The 25,337-nt window shown below is 46.5% G+C and overlaps 2 protein-coding genes across 2 annotated transcripts in view; one reads left to right on the top strand and one right to left on the bottom strand.

Annotated features, from left to right (window-relative positions):
- The window catches only part of PARN (poly(A)-specific ribonuclease), a 251,745-nt gene that overhangs the window by 57,111 nt on the left and 169,297 nt on the right, over nucleotides 1–25,337 (top strand). The gene's annotated exons all lie outside the window — the stretch shown is intronic.
- On the bottom strand, nucleotides 2,977–23,790 carry LOC136108833 (E3 ubiquitin-protein ligase RBBP6-like). Its single transcript, XM_071815349.1, has 18 exons — nucleotides 23,501–23,790; nucleotides 19,565–21,953; nucleotides 16,949–17,048; nucleotides 15,915–15,953; nucleotides 15,416–15,452; nucleotides 14,371–14,409; nucleotides 13,912–14,000; nucleotides 13,705–13,801; nucleotides 12,738–12,877; nucleotides 12,143–12,321; nucleotides 11,364–11,467; nucleotides 10,636–10,940; nucleotides 9,567–9,663; nucleotides 9,410–9,488; nucleotides 9,262–9,319; nucleotides 7,406–7,507; nucleotides 5,091–6,830; nucleotides 2,977–3,457 (listed from the first exon to the last, which is right to left on the bottom strand). The coding sequence occupies exons 2-18, from the start codon at nucleotides 19,734–19,736 to the stop codon at nucleotides 3,214–3,216; spliced, it is 3,621 nt and encodes a 1,206-aa protein (XP_071671450.1). The 5' UTR covers nucleotides 19,737–21,953; nucleotides 23,501–23,790; the 3' UTR covers nucleotides 2,977–3,213.

The raw sequence follows: 25,337 nt of genomic DNA, 5'->3' as shown, positions 1-25,337 counted from the left end.
AGCAGCTGCAGAGTGTGGTAATGCAATATGGTATGGATAATAAACATGTGATGCAGCTAATCAATTCCTTTTTCAAGGGGCAAGTACTAACTCCGACGGATATTCGGGCATTGATGGAGTTATTACTTCCCCCAATGGGGTATTTGATGTTCTTGGGCTAGTGGCAGGGGAAGGTGGAATTGGCAGTATTAGAAAATGTTAATTTACCAGCTGATGATCCATTACAATTAGCTAGCATGGACCAATTACTCGTTCGTGGACAATATGCAGATGGTGCCATTCAGGCAGCGCTTCATCCAAGGATTTTACATCAAATGCCAGGGCTTGCCCTGGCGGCAGTGAAAGAATTACCAAATACAGGTACCCCTGTGCCACCCTATTCTACAATAAAGCAGGGTCCTGGGGAACCCTATATGAAGTTTGTGGACCGTTTAAAAGAAGCTATAGATGCTTCTCCTAACCTGACTCCAGAGGCAAAAGCTGCTGTGGGGAAAGATTTGGCAGTGATTAGACCTCAGAAGCTTACTATGAAAGCAGAGGTAGCAACCCTTCGCAACGCAATGAAGTTGGTAGGGGACTTGCGGTGGATAAGAAATGTTGTGGGAATTACAAATACAGATTTGCAACCATTGTTTAGTTTCCTTCGTGGGGGACGAGACCCCCAAGAACCACGATGCCTTACACCAGAAGCACAAAAAGTGCTTGAGCAAGTTGCAAGAAAAATTTCACAGAATACCGCTCAGCGGATAAGATCAGAATTGCCTGTTACCCTTTATGTCTATAACACCAATAAGGAGGTGGCAGGATTTTGGCCCAGTGGAGTACGGAAGAAAAGGATCCGTTGTTAGTATTATAATGGATACTTCTAAACAATCAAAACCAAAAAACCCATTCAGAGGTGGGAAGCCATTGCCCAAGTGGTAGTGAAAGGACTAAGCCAATATCTGACCTTGGCTGGGTAGTATGTTGCTAAAATTGTGATCCCCATTTCTCTCAACTTGTTTGAACAGATCCTTCTCAAACATGACAATCTTGCCTTAGCTCTTACCTGGATTCCAGTGCAGGTGGACAATCATTATCCACTGCATCCCATATTTAAAACCAACCTCCCCTTGGAGCCCGTGTCAGTTCTTAGTGAGCGTCCACTAGATGCAATAACCGTTTTCACGGATGCAAGTAGTCACTCACGCAAAGGAGGTTTTGTATGGTTTGAGAATGGTCAGTGGCATTCACAGATTGTTGTAGCTGAAGGATCAGTTCAAACTTTAAAGTCGCAAGCGCTGATAGCGGCATTACAAAAATGGCATAACTGCCCAATTAATCCGGTAGTAGATTCCCTTTATGTTGTGGGAGTTGCACGAAGAATACACAGAGCACTTTTTCAGTGAGTTTCCAACCCCTTGTTGTTTGAGGCATTATTAGATTTGTGGAACGTGTTAGACTGTAGGACAGCGCCAGTATTTATAATGCATCTAAGAAGCCACTCTAACCTACCAGGTGGTCTAGTTGAGGGAGGCAACATTATAGACAAACTTGTGGCGGTGACAGATGAATCTCCTTTTGAACAAGCCAGACAAGCTCATGAGTTCTTCCATCAATCCTCAGCATCGCTCCGGAAACAGTTGGCCCTTACCAAGGAACAAGCTCGATCCATTATCGCAGCTTGTCCTGATTGCGCCCGCATAGCGCCTCTGCAACAAAAGGGAGTGAATCCTCGGGGCTTGCAGCCAGGTCAGTTATGGCAAACTGATATTACTGAATTTGCACCATTTGGCCAACAAAAGTCCATTCATGTGTCCATAGATACCTGTTCAGGACTGCTGTGGGCTACAGCTTTGACCTCAGCAGATGCAAAAGCAGTAAAGCGTCATTTATTACAAGCTTTTGCCGTCATGGGAGTTCCTACCCACATCAAACAGATAATGGCCCCACATACCGTTCTGACACACTTGCAACCTTCCTCGCCCAGTGGAAGGTACTACACCTGTTCGGAGTCCCTTATAATTCTACTGGCCAGGCAATTATTGAGCGCGCACACCGCACCTTGAAAAATCTTTTGTCCGTTTCGAAAAAACAAGGGCGAATTGGTGTGAGTCCAGAGGGGTTTTGATGAAGGCATTGTATGTGCTGAACTGGCTTAATCCTAGAAGTGAAACTGAAATGGAACCTGTTGCTATGCACCACACCAAAAATGTCAAAGATTTTTCCGAAAATGTACCTAAGGTTAGTGTGTTTAATCCGACAAGACAACAATGGGAAGGTCCTATGTCATTAGTAACCTGGGGAAGGGGATATGCTTGTGTTTCTACAGGTAATCATAAAAATTCGTGGATCCCAGCCAAGTGAGTGAGACCTTGGCCAGCTGACAATGAAGAAACCTCTTGGCGCTCCTTCCTGAACACGCAGTCTGCCTCTGTGTGCATCTTTGTCTGCGTCCCGGTGTGCGCAGTTCCCCTCCCCATGTCTAGTGAGCTTTCTTCTGCTGCTAAACTCACCTGCTGAACCCCACTTTCAATGGGAGGGTTGGTTCTTGATCGTGGCACCACCGTAAGAAAACGGAACTAATGAAGCTTCTGTTCAAAAACCACAAACATCGTGGTGGTCAGCGCAGTCATGAGAGGAAATACACATTGCAGGGCATCGTAAAGAGAGGTGTAAATGTTGGCTGGCAAATGACAATAGCTTTCTAAACACACTGGAACAATGTTGAAATGTGGCAGGTCCACATATAATGTTATTTTAATATAATACCAGCGGTTAATAGTGGCTGCACGTTTGGGTCCATATGCTGCCTTTCACAAGATAAAAACAAGTCCACCTGACACAAGAAATGAAAGCACCTCTTGGCAGGACCTCCCCACGCAGCATCAGCTCAAAAGATTTAAAGTCCTACCTTTTTTTTCAAACTTAAACTTGTTGGTATGTTATTTCTCATTTCAGTGAGCAGCCGGCAAGCTTTTACTGGCGGCTGTTTTCTGTAACTCTGACGTTCAGCTACCACTGAAACCTCATCACATCGCACCATTTATTGAAAACCTTTTATTGCAACCAAAAAGTGACACAACAGAGCTGCAATGTATTCTGCAAGGCATTCAGCCAATATTTTATAACTGATACAAGCGGCTTCTGCCAGTCCATTTAAAATAACTCAACATTTTTACCACACACAGACTAATTAATGGTGGTTAAAAATAACGTGCTAAGAAAAGCCTCTCATGTTACATGCTCACAAATCCCAATTCTGTTTGTGGGCACCTGTGTAGATTCAATGTGTTCCTCCCCAGCTTCAAACTCATCTTTATCCCACTTTGACTGAGAGACTTGGATCGTAAGGATGACATCTTCTGCAGGGGCTGTTAGATCGTTATTATACTCCTCCATGGTCTTAATGACAGTTTGTTTTGTATCTGGCTTTTCTTCTGTCTTTGTCCTGGGCCTTCCCTCAGTAGAACTGCTGCTAAGAGGAACAAAATGTACATTAAAAACAGGTGAGATACACACACCACCATCTTTTGTAATAGTTTATAAAACGGCTTTTGCTTCAGTTCTGAAACTTTTTTTTAAGATGATCAGTGAAGGGAACAGACGAGAAAGGATGAGCCCACTAGCTCAGATTATGAACAATCAATTAATTTAGTATCTTCCTAGTCAATTAATTTAGTATCCTCATGAGGTTCAACAAGGCCAAGCGCAAGGTCCTGCACCTGGGTCTGGACAACGCCAGGTATCAATACGCGCTGGGGATGGAGGGATGGATGGAGAGCAGCCCCAGTGATGGACTTGGGGTGCTGGTGGTGAAGGACTGGACATGAGTTGGCCATGAGCACCTGAAGCCCAGACGGCCAAACACATCTTGAGCTGCATCAAAAAGAGCATGGCCAGCCGGTCAAGGGAGGGGATCCTGCCCCTCTGCCCTGCTCTGGTGAGACCCCTGCAGTGCTGGTCCAGCTCTGGGTCCTCAGCACAGGACACACACGGACCTGCTGGAGAGGGCCAGAGGAGCCCCAGGAATGATCCGAGGCTGGAACAGCTCTGCTGGGAGGACAGGTGAGAGAGTTGGGGTGTTCAGCTGCAGAAGAGAAGCTCCGGGGAGACCTTAGTGCACCTTTCTGGACTTAAAAGGGGCCGATAAGAAAGATGGGGACAGACTTTTAGCAGGGCCTGTTCTGACAGAACAAGGGGTGATGGTTTTAAAATAAAGGAGGGAGATTCAGGCCGGACATGAGGAAGGAATTGTTGGCCCTGAGGGTGGTGAGAGCCTGGCCCAGGTTCCCAGAGAGGTGGTGGATGAACCATCCCTGGAGACATCCCAGGCCAGGCTGGACGGGGCTCTGAGCAACCTGAGCTGGTGAAGATGTCCCTGCTCATGGCAGGGGGGCACTGGGGAGCTGGGAAGGGCCCTTCAACACAAACTGCTCTGTGATTCTATGATTTTATGAGCCTATGATTCTATTGTACATTTAATTAACAAAGACACAAGATAATCAGATTGTAGACTTGTCTCATCTGGTAATTCCTTCATGTCCTACCATGTCTAGCAATGGTGAATAAATTAGATACACATTCTTATTTCAACATCAAACAATTATGAAGAGGTATACACAACAAAAGTTTTATCCTCGTGCCCCCGTGTTCTTCTTTAGAAAAACAAACATTTAAAAAACTGTGTAGGATACCAAGACACTGTCTTAAGTCTCCAGCAATGTCTGAAATGTTAGGAGTTTGCTTTGTCCTGCTTCTTTAGACGCTGAAGCTGGATTTGAAGGAAGACATTGAGGGCACTCCCCTAAGAGTCAACAAGCAATGGATAAGAAGAGGGGAGAAAAAAGAGTCCCGAAGTAAGGGTCAAACACAACATCAATGAATGAACCCTGTCAGCTTTCTCTGCAGTACACACTACTTGTTTTCCTTAACAAAATGTGTTTGTGACTCAGGAACAGTTTAGCAGGAAAGATCGCAGGTTATTCAGTTATTTTGCGTTTGATTTAGCTGTTCCCTTGATTAGTCACCATAAAGAATTTTACATTTTCGGAGGTGGAGGGGAGGAGGAAAGAAAGAAAGAAAGAACAGGGAAAGAAATGATGAGGTACCTGGTGTACCCTACAAGAACTGAACCAGATCCATCAACTGCTGTTGCTCTTACTCGTACTTTCCCCTTAGCTTTATCCTGTTTAACTTTACTACTGCTTGCCTTGGGTTTCCCCGCAGGATCTTCTGCAGGAGGCACATTTTCTCCTCTCACAAGATTTTCGCCAGTTTCTTGGTTAAGTTCCATCTCTTTTGCGGGGTGGTTGAGAAACGCAGATTTATCTGTTTCTGGAGTTTCCTCTCCTTTTCCAGCATCGGGCTCACTCTTCCCCTTTGCCGATGGTTTCCATTCAGCAGTTTCTGGTTTTGAGGCATCTGTGGAAGCGGCTTCATGCTCCTCACCCACCTTTTCATCTGCGTTTCCTTTGCCTTTTTCAGGTTTTGCATCACAAGTTTTGCTTTTTCCCGCAGGTTTTTCTGACTTGTCCTCTCTGGAGGGCTTCTCTGCTTTGGTTTCTTTTGGATGGTCTGTCTTCACCTTTTCATCCTTGGCTGTTCTGGTTCCTGGCTGATCTTTTGTCACTTCTGGGTGATATTTCCGTGGAGCATCAGGAGCCTTCTCATCCTTTTGAGAGGAAGATATTACAGCATCGTCTGTCTTTGACAACTCCTTCTTCACTTTTTTCACAGGAGGTTCCATTACAGGAGAATTTTCACAATCAGTGTTCACCGTCTCTTGGGAAGTTTTAGCTGCTATTATTGTGTCGTCTTTCTTAGGAGGAGCAGCCACTTCTACTTTCAACTCTGTCTTGTTGTTCTTTTCTTTTGGCTCGTCCTTCTCTGTTCTCTCCTCTTCAGACACTGGTTTGAAAGCAATCAAATCTGCTCCCACAGGCTCATCTCTTACAGGGGTGGCATCACCGCTGCTCGGGAGCATGAACACAGAGTCTGTTTTATCGTCTCCTGCTGGAACTGGCTCTCTTGGTGTTCTTGCACCTTCCAGCAACTCAGCACGGCGGAATCCTTCATTCTCATTGCATTTTCTTCTCTTCTGGTGTCTTTTATGTTTATTTCCTTTGTCATCTCCCCATGGATGTTTCACCTCTTTCTCTTTTGATTTTCTAGGATCACTGATGCCAGGCCTCTCTCTTCCAGAAGGTTTTTCACCATAATGTCCAGTTATATTATGACTTCTGTGGCTCTGCCCACCAGGATAATCCTCCCTGTTTCCCCAAGCACACGGTGAGTTCTCTTGTCTGGCCCCAGGTGGACCAAACCTCTCAGGAGAAAACTTCTCTCTGTTTACTGCAGGTGGAGGTTGAGCACCAACAGCACAGCCCTTGTAAAACTTGCCATACCATTCTCTATAGTTCCTTTCCCATTCTCTGCATCTTTCCCTTTCAAATGGATCTCTGACGTCAACAGGTCTGCCATAGGAACCTTTCATAGAAGATGCTGGACCTTCTGCGTGCCTGTTAAAATGCTCCCTTTCTCCTTGCCATTGAGGCACAGTCCTTTTAGTGTGAGACTGGCCTCTGAACACCGGAGACCTTGACCGTGAGCGGCATCTTCTGCATGAGCGAGACCTTGACCGGTAATGACGACGTGACCTTGGACTGGAACGACGGTCACGACTGTTCGCTCTGCCTCTTCTTTGGCGCGGTGGTGATCGGGAGTGGGAACGAGGCTGGGAATGACTAAATGATCCAGAGTTGGTGCGAGAGTGGGAAGAGCCCGATCTTGACTTGGAGCAGGTATACGAACTTCTGGAGTGAGATGAAGCACCATGGGGAGACCTGGACCTTCAGTAAAACACAACACACACACACAAATGAAGCTGATTCAGAACAGCTGTTGACTTAATGCTACTGCAAATTTAAGAACCTGACAACAGTTTCTGCTCAAAGGACACAACAGCTGCTGCTTCGTTAGTCTGAAACCATACAGGAAGGGAAAATCTATTTCCACTGCTATCGCAGGAACCACCATCACCGGGGGTTGATTTAAGGTGGTGTGTGCTGGCCTCTGCTGGTACATGAATGTGCACATTTCTAACTACTCAGCAACTACACGCAATGCAAATCATTTTTGTTGCAGTAAGAGGCAAAAAGAGCAAGTGTTAATAGTTACAGTCCACTATCAAACATCAAAAAAGCCTTATTTCACCAGAAGACAGTAAAGCTCCATTGTCCAGGTTAAAATCTCTCTTTGTATCAACGAAACAAACAAGAAAATGAAGACAATTCCTCTAACCTCTCTGCCCCAAAGTGCTTTGAGGTAACGGTTCAATCAGAATAGGGAGACAGAAAATCCAGCAACTACACCGGTTCAGCTTCCTGCCTCCTCACAGCTCTCAGGAGGATGAGGATGTCATTACCTGGACAACAACGCCCGATGCTCCTTTTGAAGCCTTTTGTATTCCATCAATTCCTTAGCAAAATCATTCGTAAACTCATCAAGTTCGGACTTCTTTATTTCCCTGTAAATATAAGTTTGACATTTATTACAATTAGAGTTTGAACTTTATTACAAAAAGACACCAAGAAACAAAAAGTAGCCAATGCAAGAAACATACTGCATGCAGATGCAAAAGGTGACCTTCCTATGTAAGCAAAACCAGGTCAGAATTACTACAAGTTTTAAGGAAAGTGTTAGAATTACATTTGCTTTAAGTTTTGCACATTTACCATCTGCAATGAGAAAATATATAAGAAAAAATTCTTATGTCATTTTTCCTTATGCCAGATACACTTTTGTGGAACTGCAGTGTGATACGCTATCGAAACACAGAAATGGAAAACAACGCATCTTCATTGAGCCAAATACTCCTCTTTAAGTCTCTGTTGCTCTCTGTAAAACTCCTCCCGAGATAAAGGAGGTGCCTGTGTCCCTGGGATGGTGTGTGTTGGTGCCCAAGCTGATGACGTTTTCCGGGGCTGGGGAACGCCCTGGAAGGGAGACAGTGCACCCAGCAGCTGGAGGGTGACCAGGTGGAGACTGAGGGGGAAACTGTGGTGGTGCTGCCGCTGCTGGAAAAGGGAGCATGTGGGGTGCTGGAGGACACAAGGGAGGTGGAGGCATGGGCACGGAGACGGGTGGTGCTGCAGTGCTGGGGCCTGAGTCCTTTGGGTATGTTCACTGTGCAGGCATCCTTGATTTGAATGTCTCAAGAAACCTCAAACATCTGCCACTGCTACACCCTGCCCTGATTTTCAAGAAGAAAGCAAAGGAAGCAGGAGCATGGTGGTGAGCACTTCTTGTTCTCCATGTAATCATTTTTCTCCCTGCTTCCGGTTCATTTGAGCCTACGCTCATCTCTTGGTCCTCGTTGTTGCTTCCGCATCCTCACCCCCAGCAGTTCCCTGTCTCCTCTCCTACAGGCAGCTTTGCCGCTGTGGATGGAGGCTGCTGGTGCTGAACAGAGACTCCCATCTCCCACGTGCCCACCGCTCCTCTGCCACTCGACACTGCGCAGATATTGATCTTCTTCTCACTTCTTTCACATAAGCTTCCTGTGTTGTCGCCTCATGATGATGTATTTGGCCTGTTCTTGTTGCTTTCTTGCTTATAGAACCTGAGACTTCAGATAACTGGCAGGATGGATCCTGGGGTTTGGTTTTGTTTATGTTCAGGGTTTTATACACACTTACCATCTGTCTATAACAAACACAAACCAGAATGCAGGACCTGCTTGACACTGCAAGTACAGGTGAAACAGGCTCCTCTCTCTGCAACTGAGAGAAAGCAGCCTGGCTACTCGAGATGACTGAATTGAAGAAATACAAAATTGTCATAAAATAACAGCATTGATCTTCCAATAGTTTTCTCAATCAGTATCAATTAAGTTGTTAACAGAAGAATGTTTGAGGATTATTTTTATTGGGAAATCAATTTATTCAGCCATAAATCAAATGGGTGCCTTTCCACCTGATGCTTCGATTCTATTTCATTTCTATATGTACGTATGGTTACCCCAAAAGGTGTTCATTTTTCAGAGTCCCCTTTTCAATCATGTACTGGAGTTTCATTTTAAATAATCTCACTGCAAGCACAGGTCTCCTTTGTTCAAGACAATTGAAATGAAGCCATTTAAAAATTTATTGCCACTTGCATTCTCCACAACTATCTGTGCATTCTTACTTCATTATAAACCAGCTTTTGCCTACGTTACGTGTTGTGGCCTCTTTTAACAGGTTACAATAGTAATATATTGAATTTCTGTAGAATACTTACAGCTCCCAGCCTGGTCTCCCGCTGGCTGAGCAGACTGTACTGGCTCTCACTGGCTGACCTTTTTCAGTGGAGAGGAGACAGGAAAAACCCCATTCAGTTTATCTGAAGGTAACTTTAAAACATAAATTCTCAAGTTGTAGTTAGTTACCATTGGTGGGTATTGATTGTCCTTGCGGGCCCAGGAGACTTGTCAGTGCTGGTTGTCTCAGTACAGGAACCTGATAGCCCTTTGAATAAACACAGACGTTGGCAAACCAGCTCTGCTCAAATACAAGAATCACTGCATGTTTTGAAATAAAATTTACCTGCTCTTCCCACAAACCGCTGCTGGTCAGAGAGGAGGGTTTAGAAAGTCCAGCGGCGGCCACCAGAGCAGCAGGAGCTGTAACCACATCAGCCTCGCTACAAAAAACCAAATTTATATCATTCCAACAGTGTTTTGAAGTGCTGCTTGAAATATAAAGTCCAAGGTAAGAAATGCTGACTGCTGTAAAAGGAAAAAGAATCGGCACCACATTTACAAATGTGAGTTTGGTTGATTCCAAATGAAGCACCGAGCAGATGTCTGTCTGGATTACTGGGAGTTAAAGAGAAAGCTCACTGCAAAACGTTTTATTAAGCTTGCTGCACAGGAAAGGCCAAGAGTAGGTATAACCCACCTGCTGAATGTCAGCTTTGGAACATGCAAGAACTGAAATTCCATTACAAAATGTTGATGTGCTAATTCAGAGCCTGCCCTAGAGGTTCTGTTGGACTGTGATCCTGCGTATTCAATGGTACAGCTGAGCCTGACCGGCTTCTGGGCAGAGCACCTGTCTGCATTCCGGGTGTAAAGGGGAAGGGATCTAAGCCCTAAACAACAGTGCAGATTTTTCATGTGTTTTCATGTGACTTCACTGGATTGCAAACTTAGACTGTCGTGTTTGTCAATACTTCAAATTTATAGTGTTTCAATGTTTATTATCCAAGACAGTCCGTAACTGAGTCTGACTCGACTAAAGACAAATTAACGCCCTCAAGCGGGTTTCACATAACTAAAGGGTTATTCTAGGAACTGCTAAGCACCCAAAATCAAAGGGCTCCTGGGGAAAAAAGGTTCATCCTCCGGGGTAAACCCGGACTGAATGACAAGAAGTACTTCTGAGGAAACTCTTGCATGAGGCAGCTCCCAACTGATCAAAGGGTCCTCATTCAGAGTAAATGAAACACCAGAGCTTCCACAGCTATCTGGAACTGCCACTGTTGGTACAGAAATCACTAGTGGAGAAGCTCAAGAAGCAGCAGAATCTAACTTCAGTGTTTTGGTGTCTTCTACATTCACTGCAAAATTACACCTGCATGTAAAAACTTTGGTTAATCTACAGATTTACTCACCGAAAAGGTCCAGGGAAGGGCAGGGACACTGCTGCTGGGACACCAGGGACAGTGACAGAAGGCAGGATTCCTGGCAGCTGAGCTGCCCCAGATGCCTGAGCGGGGCCAAACGATGACAAAGCAGCAGAATGAGAAGACACAGAAGCTGATGGAGGAATTAGTGGATCCTTCTGTTTGGAAATTGTCGGCCGGAGTAGAGGTTGCGGGTTGCGTGTCACTGTTTGTCTCACTGCTGGTGGTGGCAGCTGCTGCTGCTGCTGAATCTGTTTACTGTAGCCAGTCCCATTTCTGAAGTTGTTCACAGCCTGGGGGCACAAAATATTTAGAAATGTACTATGAAAATTCAGTAGATAGATGAGCAAAAGCCTCCAGAGAGTAAAGTTACCCGTGTATTCCCCTAAATGGTATATCAATCCTAAAATAAATCGACATATGGATACACGAACACATCACATCAAACACTGATATTAATGGCTGGTAACTCGGAGTGTCTGTAAAGAACTTCAGTGTTGATACCGATTCTGAAAGCGAGGCGATCGTATTGAACAGAAGCGTGACCTGAATTTGACAGAGTGTATGTAAAAAGTTGTAAGCTTCTTAACAACAGATAATGTATTTGAGAAATAGAGGTAGCCTTTCTCAGTTTGGCCTTGCTTAAGGAGATGGAAATTAATAGTTTCTTCTCTAAAAAGACTTACAAACCATTTACGTAAAAGTGGTCACGTTACCTGGCGTAGGATCTTGTTGGCAACTAAACTATCAGGAGAAACGTCTGTTTGATGACACATTGGACATGTATGTTCCTCAGATTCCAGTAATGCTGTTCTAATGCCTGTGAATAATAAGACGTATATGATTAAGGGCTGAATGTGGTCTTGAATTGACAGTATGATAAATATCGAATAGTGTAAAAAATGTATACTATGCAGCAAATAGCAGTACAGTTTTGATATTTCACTATTGCAGCAGTTGGAGATTGAGAGTAGGCTGTGTCCTGATGTTTTAATTAGTCTTTTTCCCACCATCCAGTACAGTGAGAAGCTACCAACCTCAAGGGTAACAAATATAACACATCTCAAAAAAACACAAGCAGCTTCAAGTTCTGGAGGCTTCAACCAACTCTCCTGTGGTGAGGAATGCGGATTAAACGCCGACTGTTTGCTGCAGAGCACAGTAAGTCACCAGAGCTGGCTGCGCAATTTTGTATCGGAGAAAGGGCTGTGGACAAACTCAATGCATTCAATATCCAACACTGTAACGACGGGCACAGTTCTGTGCTCTTCTCACACCCGTCATCCACATGGAAAGACGGTTTGAACAGATGTGCAACAAGGAAAATAAGCCTTCTGCCTTTTTTCCCCTTTATACCAGGAGAGTCCTTTCCTGTTCCAGGTATCCTTAAGTATTAAAGAGAACAGGTACCAAAGTCATCTCATTATCTCCTATTTATGCTTTCAGAAGATCAGATGTGAGGATTTGAATTAACAAACATGGCAGTAACACTTACATTCGTCACAAAAACTGTTCCCACAGCAGGGAATAACAGCTGCATCATTCGTTACATCTTTACAAATGGGACATAACAACTCAGCTGGAACAAGATCCTCATCTGAGCAGGAGGAGGAGGAGGGCGGCTCCGCTGGCAAGAAGGGAGGCTTTTCCTTCTTTCCTCTCGCATAAGCTTCCCTGGAGGGGAGCGGGGAAGGAAAATGAACAAAGTTAAAGATGAGATTGGAAACCATTGAGATGGGGAGGAAACCTCAGCCCAACAGCTCTCTGTTAAATTTTTCAAGCAGTCTTCAAAATATAAAACAGAAGCAGAAGAAGCTTTCAAAGAGAACAACTCCAACTGTAAACACTCCTGAACTATTTTGCAGAAATACAGGTTCTTAGCACACCACAAGTGTAACCATCTCACAGCGGCATGAACTGAAGGACCACCTTCCTTTAATGTTAGAAAATATCAGAGATTTTGAAGTTAAAAGAGAAAGACAATGCTTCCTCCCCGGTAACTGCAGGTGCTGGCCAACGTGCTTGGATGAGCACTCAGGCGTGATTTCTCTTGTTCCCTTTTGGGTCAGTCTGATTAATTCCATACTTACGCATTGATAGTTGGTATTACATATTTTCCAGTGTTTGTCAGCATAGTACCCTTGGTATTGGGATCTTTCACTTCCATCAGGAAACTCCTTGGAATTCCTGTGCTCTTTTTCATTCTGGGAACAGGCTGAAAATTTTTGTCCTGTTAAGAAAAGAAACGCAGCCATGTCCTGTCTGAAGTCCCACACTCAAAATGACATTTCAGTGATTATTTGAAGCAGTAGAAGTCTCTAATCCTCTCCTATTATCAAGAATAAGGGTTGACTACACCACTTATTTTCCTAAATGTATACAGGCGGGATGTTCCAAAGGCTCGAGCAGTGCTTGAACTCAATCAACATTCTTTGGCTTCACTTCAGGGTCTTTAAGGGTGAAATGTCCCTTAAGCTCACCAGCCACTCAGAAAAGACTCAAACCTGCATCTCCACCAAAGCGCGATTCAGAGCGAGAGCTTAATTCAGCGCTCGAACCAGTCACTGCAGAAACTCATATTCACCGTCTGGACATGGGGGTTGAATTGGTACCGCATGCACAGACACTCAGTGGCTAAACATTAAATGACATGAACACTGAACCAGAGAGCTGTGTAATCAAACCATGCCCATATTGAACAGACAGGTTCAACAGAAACATCTTGGTTTTACACTATATACTAAAAACTGTGAACTCCCATTAAAAAGACTTAAAATCACAGAAATTTCCAATAATGTTGAAATGTATAAAAATAAGCATCAGTGTTCACAGAGCAAGATCTATGGACGCATTTAATATCCATGACCTAGAAAATTTAACATTTGTAATTCCAGGTTTTCCTTGAATTTTGAAGGGCTTTGCAACAATGTCACATAACCTCCGTATTTTGCCCCAAGAGAAACATTTATTACTATGAGTATTCATGCATTTGTTACCTACCTGCCAAGGTGAAAAAATTACAAGCTAAGCAGCACCACCAGTCCCACGCAATCTTACCCTGTTAGTTGGGCAGTTCTTTATATAGTGGCCAGGCTGTCCACAACGAAAGCAAGTGTACGATGGTGGAGGCCGGCCCGAGTTTTTCTTCATGAAACTAAAAGGATTTGGGGAAAAAAGAAAAAGGGATGCATGTGTCTCTCACGTTAAAACAACCATCTCTACAATTGTTCCATAATCGTCAGAGAACAGATCACCAGCACTTACTTGACTGGATTGTATGCCTGGCAGGACTGTATCATCATAGCTTTTATTTTCTCCTCTTCGGAAGCGTCAGTCTCAGCCAGATTGGCAGCCTGTTAAACAAGTGCTTATTGACACACACATCAGAAACACATTTAAGCCCGCACAGCCCGACAGCACCGATCAGCCCATCCTGTCAAGCACAGCACAACTCCCAGAGAATCAGAGAACACCAGGTTTGAAGGGCCCGCGGGCACCAGCTGGTCCGACCTTCCCTGGCAAAAGCACCGACCAGACAGGATGGCCCAGCACCCTGTCCAGCCTCGAAATGTGCACACATTCTGAAGGTAAAATAAATACTTGAAATTATTAAAGTTTTGTTCAAACTACAACAGCTATCCAGCTATAGATCAAAGTATAAGATAGAAAAATATTAAGCAAATACCTTTTTTTTAAAAGCATTTGACAAGAATATACATATACCTTAACAAGCTGGGCCACACGTGCAGAAGAGTCATCAATCTGTTCACAAAAAATTAAACACATATTTGGTTTACAATCAAAACGCAGCAATAGTTCACCTCTACTGCAGTCTGACAGTCTGCACTATAGCCCCTGAGTGTCAGTGCAAGAGGCATTTCCAATCCAGTGAAATTTGAATTTGCTCAAAACAAAGTCCAAACCCCAGCCTGAGAGCGCCCGTGTGGATAGAGAAGAAATGACAAGAACCAAACTCGCTCGAGATCAACTTAGTGCTCCAGGATATGTCAGAGAGTGGCCCTTGTCAAACGCTCACAACCGCTTCAAAGTCACAGGGGTAAGGAAGCTGCTGATTTTCAGCTAAAAAGGATTAAAACTCTGGAAACATTCAAAACCCGCCTGTTTGGAAAGCAGTTCTATGGGCTGCAGGCAGAAGTCGGATTTCTTAAAGGTGACAGCACAGAATTCATGTTCTATTCAGTGTGTTACCAGTACGCTGGCATATTCATGGAACCACAGAGTCAGAGAGTCATTTTGGTTGGAAGAGATCTTTAAGATCACCGAGTCCAACCATTAACCCAACACTGTCAAGTCCACCTCTAAACCACGTCCCTAAGAACATCATCTGTACATCTTTTGAACACTTCCAGGGACGGCAATCCCACCACTTCCCTGGGAAGCCTGTTCCAATGCCCCACGAGCCTCTCAGAGGAGAACTTTCTCCTCATACCCAGTCTAAACCTCCCCTGGCACAACGTGAAGCCATTTCATCTCATCCTACCACTTGTGACTTGGGAGAAGAGACCAACACCTTTCATGCTACAACCTCCTTTCAGGCAGTTGTAGCGAATGATCCGGTGTCACTCAGCCTCCTTTTCTCCAGGCTAAACACACTGTGTTGTTTACTATGTTGATTCAAACACATTGTGTTCACAACATGGACTACGTTTTACTGTAAAATATATTAAGTCGATGTTTGGAAAATTGAAACAAGGCTACATTGTTTAGAATTCAGTGCAGTGTGTAGAAAAATTGTGGTTTTACATACTGCTTTGGATGTTCCACTGGCTGGCTCCGTTCCACTTCTAGAAGAAGAAATAAAGGAGATCAGAACTTAAAGGCAGTGGAAAGAGATTATAAAACATCAACATCAGAACATCAGTCTAGGGAATATAGAAATTTATTCACATACATAAACTGTTCTCCCTCAGAACATGCAGTGCCACTAAAAAACCAAACCAAAGCAAAACCGAAATCCCATATCTGCTCTGTCAGAACTTATTCTAAGACTGACAGATACAGAACACAGCGGTGCGAGAGGAAGTCCTCAGATAGAAACCTCATAGTGCAAGTTTACTTTAGTGAAATAAATCAGTCATATCGCAAAGAAATAACAGAAATATCAGCAGCATAGTCTTCAGAACAGTGTTTGCTTGTGGAAGCCCAAGCACTGTGTTCAGATATCTACTGTATTACCCATGAAAGTGCCCAAATACTAAATATGCTACATAGACTGTGTTGACTAAAAATAGCACTAGAAATGTCACCTGGAAGCACTTTGGAGGATTTTCTGTGACTCAGGAGTCCTGTGACAAATAAAAAAAAAAAAAGGTCTTAATTGCCAGAATTTTATTTAAGATCACATTAAAATCACTACAATCTTTTAGGAAATATTGATTACATTGGGAAACCTGCTGAGATTCCACAGACTCATTGAGCTGTATCTGCATGCTACTCATCATGAATCAGACACGAACCATCGATAGAGTTAACAAAGAATTCACCCAAGCATCCCACGAGCAGAGGCCGTTCAGGTCTGCTGGGGAGTTCATGTACAAACAGAAAGGCTCAGGCTTCCTGCCCCTGCTACAACAGCCCCAGGCTCACACTCACAGCCACAGAGCTCCTGAGATGGCCCAGCACACACAAATACTCCAGATGATCACCCAAGCAGAAATGGAGGATGCATGACAAGACAGCACCAAGCACATGTATTTCAGTTAACCCCCAAAACAAGGCCGTGTGTAGAAGCACAACACTATGGTGTTGTTTGGGTGGTTTGATAGCTGGCAACCCTTGGTCTTCCCTCTATTGCTGGTATGCAAAACAAACAGATTTGGGGCATAAGAACACCTGCTATATCCCTCCCTACCCAGTTGCAAGAAATGGTCAAACACTGAGAATCAGACTTTTCCAAGACAGGAACATATTAGAAGTTTATATCACAACACGTATCTGTCCTTACTAGAAAAGCAATAAAAGCAAATGCATATAATAAGGAATCTCTCCACACAGAGGAATCAGGATACACAACTTGGTTCTCAGAAAAATCAACCCAAGAAAAAACCCATTACCATAATTTTAGAAGTTACCATATTGGAGTTGGACCCTCCTGTCCCAGCAGGCCTGAGCCTGAGAGTCGCTTTGGGACAGATACATTCAAACCTACCCCATTACAACAACAATTAACAGCAGCTTTAGCAAGCAAGACACAATCTGAATGCCTCCCTAAACTGATATCAACACAAAAAGGGAACACAGTGAACCCCTAACAAGGAATCAATGCTTCATGGGTACTCACACATCATATGTTTTGCTGGTGGCTTTAACTCCTCCAGCAGGGACTCTTCTAACAATCACTGATGAGTTCTTTGGAATCAGGGCATTATCTTCTGTGTATTCTGAAAACAACATACGTGTAGAAAGAGACATCAGGCCGTTAGTAAGAATATATATAAATATGTTATAATATATATTAAATAGAACTATTACGTAGCACTTCAAAGAATCCCTTTACAGATACAAAAGCAAAATTTTAGATGTAATATCACACTTTTATTATCTCAACACACTAACGATACATTTCAAGTAATCTTCAGGTTTGATAATCAAACACAAGCAGCAAAATCTTTTTCGTTTTTTGAAACTGTTTGAATATCAGCCGCAAAATGGTCTCAAACGTCACTAAAGGAGAGTCTGCTAATGCATGGGGTTCTTTCCTGATGTAGCTGAAACTCCTTTTGCTTCTGTTAGGCTGCAAACCCCATACATCTTTGGAGAAAAACAAACCACAGCAAAGTCTCCCCTGCATCAACCAGATCCTGGAGTCTGCCCGGCAACAAACCCGGCACGCAGCTAAAGCGTGAAAACTCTGCCCCGTTGCTGCCACAGCCATTACCTAAAAACGATTCACCTCTCCCGCTGGTGCTCAAGGGCACAGAACACGGATCTCCTGGAGCAAAACCCAGCAACACCCACCCTTCTCAGCTGCCCGCTGCTCCACATTGAAATGGAAACAAAACTGGCTGTACCCGAATTCGAATCACAGAAATCTGGGGGTTTTTTTGAGCTTCCTTGCACAAGCAGGGCAGAATTGGCTCAAACTAAAGTGGTATCTTTCCTCTTCAGCTAATTCAAATTAACCAAAGGGATGTGAATTCTTTTGATTCACTTTTTGCAGAGCAGAGGGACTCGGATGAAATTCCTTATGCAGACAGCCTTGAAAAGCCCTTGGAAAAGTTTGTGCCTGAAGCAACCAATGCTTTACCTTTGCTTCCACCTCATTAGTCTTTGACAAGGAGGAAAGGCTTCTGTTCTTTACACAAGGCCCAAACAAAACAACAACAAAAAACACCTACTTGGAACACTTGAACCAAGCCTAAATGCAAAGATCTCCCCATAAGAATGGTTTTTATACTGTACTTACACAGCTGGATATGATTACGCATTTAAAGCTCTATCAGCAGCCGTTCCCTGTAATCTGCCCACAGTTTCAAATGTTGAAAGCCCGTAACTCTGCAGACCTCATCAGAACAATGGTCTGGGAACCAAAGATACTGTGTATCCAGTCGCACTCTGTCAGGGTGGTTTTGATCAGCGATCACAAACAGAATAGAAATATTCCACAAGGTATGCTCCATTTTTCAGTATATTATTCCTATGGGCAGCAAGTTCACTTAGACCAAAACACACCTGCCAGAAGACATTATTTCAACAACAAAATGATCAGTTTACTTCTCTTTCTGTAACGGATCTCTGCCTACGTATGTAACGCAACCCAACGGCATCCCTGACAGCCCAACACTGTGCTGTGAAGCCTCTTCACAGACACGCTCCTGAAAGTATTTTCAGCATCTGTAGAGAAACAGCCACCAACCCTTCGAAGGCTGAAGCTACAGGTTCTGCAGTGAACATCCTATTCTGTTTGAGTTTTGAGACATGAAACAGGAACAGCCAAACCAGCAGTGCTCATTTTAAAGAACAGATTGTTGTAAGAGTGCCACAGAACCACAGGGGAAAAATCATTAAAGTTTATGAAATGAAAACACTTTACAGTTTGTTTTGTCTCTGAGAAGTCCCATCCCAAAGCCTCCAAGTCTTTAATCACATTCAAACGTATCAAGATGGCACATTACCAGAGTGAACTACCATACTAAGCAACATGAAACCATCATCATCTCTGAGAATCAAGCACCGTTTCTAAGATTTCAAAGTTCTTATGACTTCTCTAAGAACATTTATTGCATGTATTCAACCATATTCAGCATATATTCACCATGGTTAAGACAGAGTACCAGGAAAAAAACGGTTAGAAATGAATGATGAAAGGATGCTCAAGTGCATCTAAATGACAATGTCTTTGGTGCAAAAAAGAAGTTATATTACAAGAAATTGCAAAGTATAATTTAGATCCAGAGAACGCTCATGTGCAACATGGCTTTAAAGGCTCTGCTTAGATTAAAACTCACAGATAAACTCTTGATCCAGATGTTGCTGGTGAGCGGCTTCAGCAACAGCCAGAAAACCAGTTTTCCAATGCGGTGGATTAAACCAAGTCAAAGGCAAAATTAAGCCACCAAACCCAAGCCATCTGTTCTATTTCCATCACTTTCAGCTTTCTCCACCAGATTTCAAAGAAATCTGGCAAGTTTGTTATTATACGACATCCTCTCACATTTCATTATCATTTTACCTAGAAGAATCCCTGGGAACCAAAACTTCTGTAAGCACTACGCATCGCACAACAACCGCGCACTCCTCCATGCCAAGTCGTGTGTCTAAACACAGGTCAGAAGGCAGTTGCCAGAAGAGCAGCTGCAAAAGAACAGCTCTGCAAGGCCCCAGCACAAGCCACAGCTGCCAGCCCTGGCCAATTCACATTATTGCTTCCCACCCCGTGCCCACCACCCCCGAGTACCTTCTTTGGTCTGCGCGTTGGTGACCAGCAGGTCACACTTGGTCGCCTTCAACTTCTTGCGGGCCCTGATCTTGCACTTGAGCTCGCCCAGGGAGATGTGGAGGCCGTTGAAGGTGAGTGCTTCGTAGTCCAGGACGGCGGAGAACTTGTAGTAGACACGGGACGTGCCCATGGCCGGGTGCTGCTGCTCCGCGACAGCATCTACTGTGGCAAACGGCGCCCTGGCCTCCCCGCTGGGTTGGCCCCACGGCGACAGCAGGAAGGTCCACCGAGGGCTGTGGGGCGAGCGCTGCGGGCTGAGCCCGAGCTCACAGCCCGGGCAGGCACACAGGAGGGAAAGGCTCCTGCGGCCTCGGCTCGGTCTCTGCTCCCTCTCTGTCCCGCAGCGCTCCCAGGCCTGGCTCAGGCGCTCCTGTCTCAGGGTTCTGTTTGGGGGTTTCCCGGGACACCAACTGTAGGGGTCACCGGCAGCGCCTCACCTGCAGTCACAGTGGCTCCGCGCACCCCCTACGCCTTCCACAGCCCCATGTGCTGTGATGAAAGGGCCATGTCCTGTCACCCCCCAGGCCTCTCACAGAATCACACAGAATCACAGTATTAGGGATTGGAAGGGATCTCCTGAGTTCCAGTTGGAACCCATTGCTCCTTGTCCTATCATTGGTTGTCACTGAGAAGAGCCTGGCTCCATCCTCCTGACACTCACCCTTTATATATTTGGAAACATTAGTAAGGTCACCCCTCTTCTCCAGGCTAAAGACCCCCAGCTCCCTCAGCCTTTCCTCACACGGGAGATGCTCCACTCCCTTAATCATCTTTGTTGCCCTGCGCTGGACTCTCTCCAGCAGTTCCCTGTCCTTCTGGAACTGAGGGGCCACAACTGGACACAATATTCCAGGTGTGGTCTCCCCAGGGCAGAGCAGAGGGGCAGGAGAACCTCTCTGACCTACTGACCACCCCCTTCTAACCCACCCCAGGTACCATTGGCCTTCCTGGCCACAAGGGCCCAGTGCTGGCTCATGGTCACCCTGCTGTCCCCAGGACCCCCAGGTCCCTTTCCCCTATGCTGCTCTCTAATAGGTCATTCCCCAACTTATACTGGAACCTGGGGTTGTTCCTGCCCAAATTCAAGACTCTACACTTGCCCTTGTTCTATTTCATTACATTTGTCCCCGCCCAGCTCTCCAGCCTGTCCAGGTCTCTGATGGCAGCACAGCTTCCAGTGTCAGCCACTCCTCCCAGCTTGGTGTCACCAGCAAACTTGCTGTCACTCTATTCCCTTGTTCAAATCATTGATGAATATATCGAATAATACCGGCCCCAGCACTGACCCCCGAGGCACCGCACTGGATCCAGGCCTCAACTGGATTCTGCCTCATTGACCACGACTCTCTGGCTTCTTCCCTTCAGCCAGTTCGCAGTCACCTCACTGCCCGCTCATCCAGACCGCACTCCCTCAGTTCAGCTGTGAGGATGCTGTGGGAGACTGTGTCAAATACCTCACTGCTCCACGTCCCTCCTGTCACCCCCCAGGCCTGTCACCACCCGGTATCCCCTCCTGTCAGCACCAGCCAGGGCAGGACAGCCTGGGGGAGATGTGGCGGGCTTTGCCGTGTGAGGCTCTGGGGGAGATTTGAGGCATTTTCTTGAATAGAGCAGACATTATGTGGAACTGAACTGAATAGGCCTGTGAGGCCTGTGAGACCCAGAAGACAGCAAAACCGCCTCCACATCTTACGTGACTTTGTGCAGCCTTGAGCAAGTGAAGAAGAGTCAGCAAGTCACCAATTTTGTAGATGCTTTTTGCTTAGCACTAGAGCTCAGGCACGTTTGTAACATCAGTCACTTGTGCGTTTGCGGTGCGTGAACAGCGGCTCTTGTCCAGTGACATGCAGTCTGTAAGTGCGTGGACAGGTCAAAAAGATACTGAAGGAGAACTGTAACAAGCAATAAACGGCTTCTCTTGAATTCACATTGGATTGTGTGGAGTCCGTGATTTTCGCCCTCGCAGGGCTCTGCTGCGCGTGCCACTGGGCCACCAAAGGGAGGGGACATCTCAGGGGGTCTGAGTGCATCTTGTTGCATGTATAGAAAGTTCAGTTCCAGAAGCCAATGACCATTTGCATTTATCGCCATAAACCTATGTGCTGCCCAACCGCAGCTCATTCACAGTTGCGTGAACTCTGGAGAGGAGCAATGAAAACTACGGAACGAACCACTGGCATTAGGAGGTGCCCAGGACAATATTTCTTGCTTTCTCAATCATCACAGTTGCTGTTGCCACTGTCCTAGCGCATGAGATCAGGCCTTGAATTATGAGGTCTAGTGCTGCTGAGTAATATGCCATGGCTTGCAGACATTTCTGGGCTAGCTGGTTATTCCTTCTGTTCATCTGAATAGAATAGAATAGAAAGGGTTTGTTACAGTCTATCAGGGCTAACAAGAGAGTGTCCACGACTTCTTGGTTTAGATCTTCAAATGCCTTTTGGGTTTTCGTTCCTCTATATCTAGGGGATAGTTATTCTTGCTATTTGTGTCAGTTTGTTTCTCCTGTTAATACTGATTTGGAAGCAAAGATTTTAATTCTGTAGCCTTGCTTATAAGCCTGTGGTGGACTATGGATTGTACATATTAATTCCATAACTCAACTATAGCCAAAGTCCAAAGTACAGCAGAGGAGGCAAATAAGCAGTAGGAAGAGAGGGATGGATAGAAAAGTAAAATAGAGGAAGAAGGACATGGGAGAGAGAAAGACAAGGAAAAGGAGCAGGACACACATGGTCAGAGAAACACAAAGGGAGAAGGACAGGGTGACACAGAACGAGAAAAGGGTCAGGTAGGCAGGACAAAGGGAAAGAGGAAACAACAAGAGACAGGGAGCAGGACACAGATGGAGGCAGAAAAGCCTGGGCTGGGCAGCAGGACCGAGATGAGCAAAAACCCAGCACTGGGCTGCAGAACAAAGATGAGAGAAATGACAGCGACAGGGAGCAGGACAGAGTGACAGAGAGAGAGGAAAAACTGAAGTGGGAGCAGGAGAGAAGAGCAGGAAGGATGGGGGAGAAACAGAGAGGGAATGAGAGGGGCAGGGAGCAGCAGAGCTGGAGCAAGAAGGGTAAAGAGATGGGCAGCAGCACAAATGGAAGGAGAAACAAAGATGGGCAGGAAGCAGGACCAAGGGATGGAAGAAGAGAAGAACAGTCATGGGCTGCAGGCCTGAGATGGAGGAATTCAAAAAGACTCAGGGAGCAGGACAGAGTGACAGAGAAAGAGCAAAGAACAGTGGGCAGGACAGAACTGAAGGATAAAACACAACTGTGGTGGCAGTGGGACAGAGATGGAGAAAGGAAAAACAGAGCAAGAGAGAGAGGAAAGAAGGGGCAGCAGCTGGGCAGGGGGATATAGTGAGAAGGAAGGGAGGAAGGGAGGAAGGGAGGAAGGGAGGAAGGGAGGAAGGGAGGAAGGGAGGAAGGCAGGAGGGAAGGAAGGAAGGCAGGAAGGAAGGCAGGCAGGAAGGAAGGAAGGAAGGAAGGAAGGAAGGAAGGAAGGAAGGAAGGAAGGAAGGAAGGAAGACAAACAGGCAGAGAGTGACAAAGAACAGGGAAGAGGCCAGACAGACTGTGGTAAACAGAGAGGGCTGTACATCAGGACACAGAGACAGAGAAGGAAAAAACTGCGATGGGCTGAAGGACAGAGAGAGACGGAAAAAAAGAGGCACAGGGAGCAGGAAACAGGGGCAATGACGAAAGGTAGGATGACAAAGAGAGACAGGGACTTGCAGAAAAGAGAAACGAGGGACAGCCAGCGGAGCACAATCATGGAGAGGAATAGCGGTACAGGGAAGAGAAAACATACACAGAGGGAAAGGCCGGGGGGAAGGGGCGGGTAAGGAGTGAGAAGCACAAGAGGGGCGACGCGGCCCCAGGGCCCGGGACTCACTGGAGCTCTGACTCTCTGCACTGCCAGGCAGATGTTACTGTTGGGGCACTGCTCCATCTGCTGGTCTGTCCTTTCCTGTCCTCCCTTCCTTTTCTGCAGCCCCAGTCGCTTGCCCGTCCCGCACCTGAGAGAACACACGGGTGTCCGGCACCTGCGGGAACGGCGGCCGGAGCAGCCCCAGCCCGGCTCTGCTGCCGGGACAGGCCGCGCTGTGGCTGTGGCACCGGGCAGGGACGTGCTGGGCCGGGACAGCTGCAGGGGGTGGGCTGGGGCGGCTCCGGAGCTCTGGGATCGGGTGCCGGTGCCTGTGACCCCCAGGGCTGGGCCCGGCCCCACCTCACCCGGCAGCGGCTGCATCAGAAACTGCGTGTCCAGCAGAAAATGGCGCCGGCAGCCCCGTGCCCGGGCCTGGAGCTGCCAGCACGGCCCCGGGCGCCCCTCTGCTGTCTGACCCTGCGGGGACACCGGCCCGGCCCGGCCCCTCATGGCCCTGCCCGGGGCTGCCCCGCTCCCAGAGCCCCGGGGAGCCGGGACGGGCAGGAGGGGAGCGGGACAGAGCGGGAGGGAGCGGCGGGGCAGGGTGAGGGGTGGCGGGAGAGGGACAGAGGGACGAGGAGAAGCCCAGAGCGTCAGGGTTGGAAGGGACCTGGAAAGCTCATCCAGTGCAATCCCCCCATGGAGCAGGAACACCCAGCTGAGGTTCCACAGGAAGGTGTCCAGGCGGGTTTGAATGTCTGCAGAGAAGGAGACTCCACAACCTCCCTGGGCAGCCTGGGCCAGGCTCTGCCACCCTCACCAGGAACAAGTTTCTTCTCATCTTTCAGTGGAACCTCCTGTGTTCCAGTTTGCACCCATTGCCCCTTGTCCTGTCACTGGTTGTCACCCAGAAGAGCCTGGCTCCATCCTCCTGACACTCAGCCTTTCCATATTGATCCCCATGAATGAGTCCCCCCTCAGTCTCCTCTTCTCCAGCTCCAGAGCCCCAGCTCCCTCAGCCTTTCCTCACACGGCAGATGCTCCACTCCCTTAACAACAGGGGGAGCTGGGCCGGGAGTGGAGGAAGGAAAATCCTGGTGAGGAGCCGGCTCAGGACGGAGCGGGAAGAGCTGGAGGGGACAGGGGGTTGTGCTGGGTGACCCTGGCTGGACACCGGACCCACCCAGATACTCCGGGACGGGTCCTGGCCCTGACCCCAGGGTTTGTGCAGCCATGTTCAGCCTCCTCCACCAGGTCCCCCAACCATAACCCACCCCTGGCACTGCTCCATGCACACACTGGTTCATGTTCTGCCACTGTCACCAACACCCCCAGGTCCTTTTCCTCCGGGCACTTTCCAGCCGCTCTTCCCCAGCCTGCAGCGTTCATGGGGTTGTTGTGACCCAAGTGCAGGACCCGGCCCTTGCCCTTGTTGAACCTCAGACAATTGTCTCAGCCCATCGACCCAGCCGGTCCAGATCCCTCTGTGTGGCCTTCCCACCCTCCAGCACATCAACACCCCACCCAACCTGGTGTCATCTCCAAACTTACTGAGGGTGCCTGTCAGGCTCTGTGAAGAACCTCGTCACACGTACACTACTCACCAGAAAATGCCCTGATGACGCTTAAATAAGCTCTGTTTGCAACTGCAGAAACTGAGAAGTTGCACTTTGCATCAACAGTGTATCCTAATTCCTCTATGACAGGATCTGATTCACCTGGTATAATGTTCATTGCTGGCAACGGACACAGGGATATATCGGTGTGAGGAGACTACTAGCATTTTTTTGTTACTTGACTGTTTAGCTGAGCCTATTTTGATGGAGCTCCTACTGTAATGTGAACTACTTTACAACTGGGA

The sequence above is a fragment of the Patagioenas fasciata genome, chromosome 15, assembly GCF_037038585.1.
Source record: "Patagioenas fasciata isolate bPatFas1 chromosome 15, bPatFas1.hap1, whole genome shotgun sequence".
Classification (NCBI taxonomy): Eukaryota; Metazoa; Chordata; class Aves; order Columbiformes; family Columbidae; genus Patagioenas; species Patagioenas fasciata.
The sequence above is the reverse complement of the archived record's forward strand: the minus strand, read 5'-3'. Positions and strand labels throughout refer to the sequence as shown.

Coding starts and splice junctions, on each gene's coding strand:
- LOC136108833 (XM_071815349.1), bottom strand. CDS start 19,736: ATGGGCACGTCCCGTGTCTACTACAAGTTCTCCGCCGTCCTGGACTAC. Junction 15,453..15,914: donor ATCCTCCAAAGTGCTTCCAG/GTGACATTTCTA, acceptor TTCTTCTTCTAG/AAGTGGAACGGAGCCAGCCA. Junction 10,941..11,363: donor CCAACAAGATCCTACGCCAG/GTAACGTGACCA, acceptor TTGTGCCCCCAG/GCTGTGAACAACTTCAGAAA.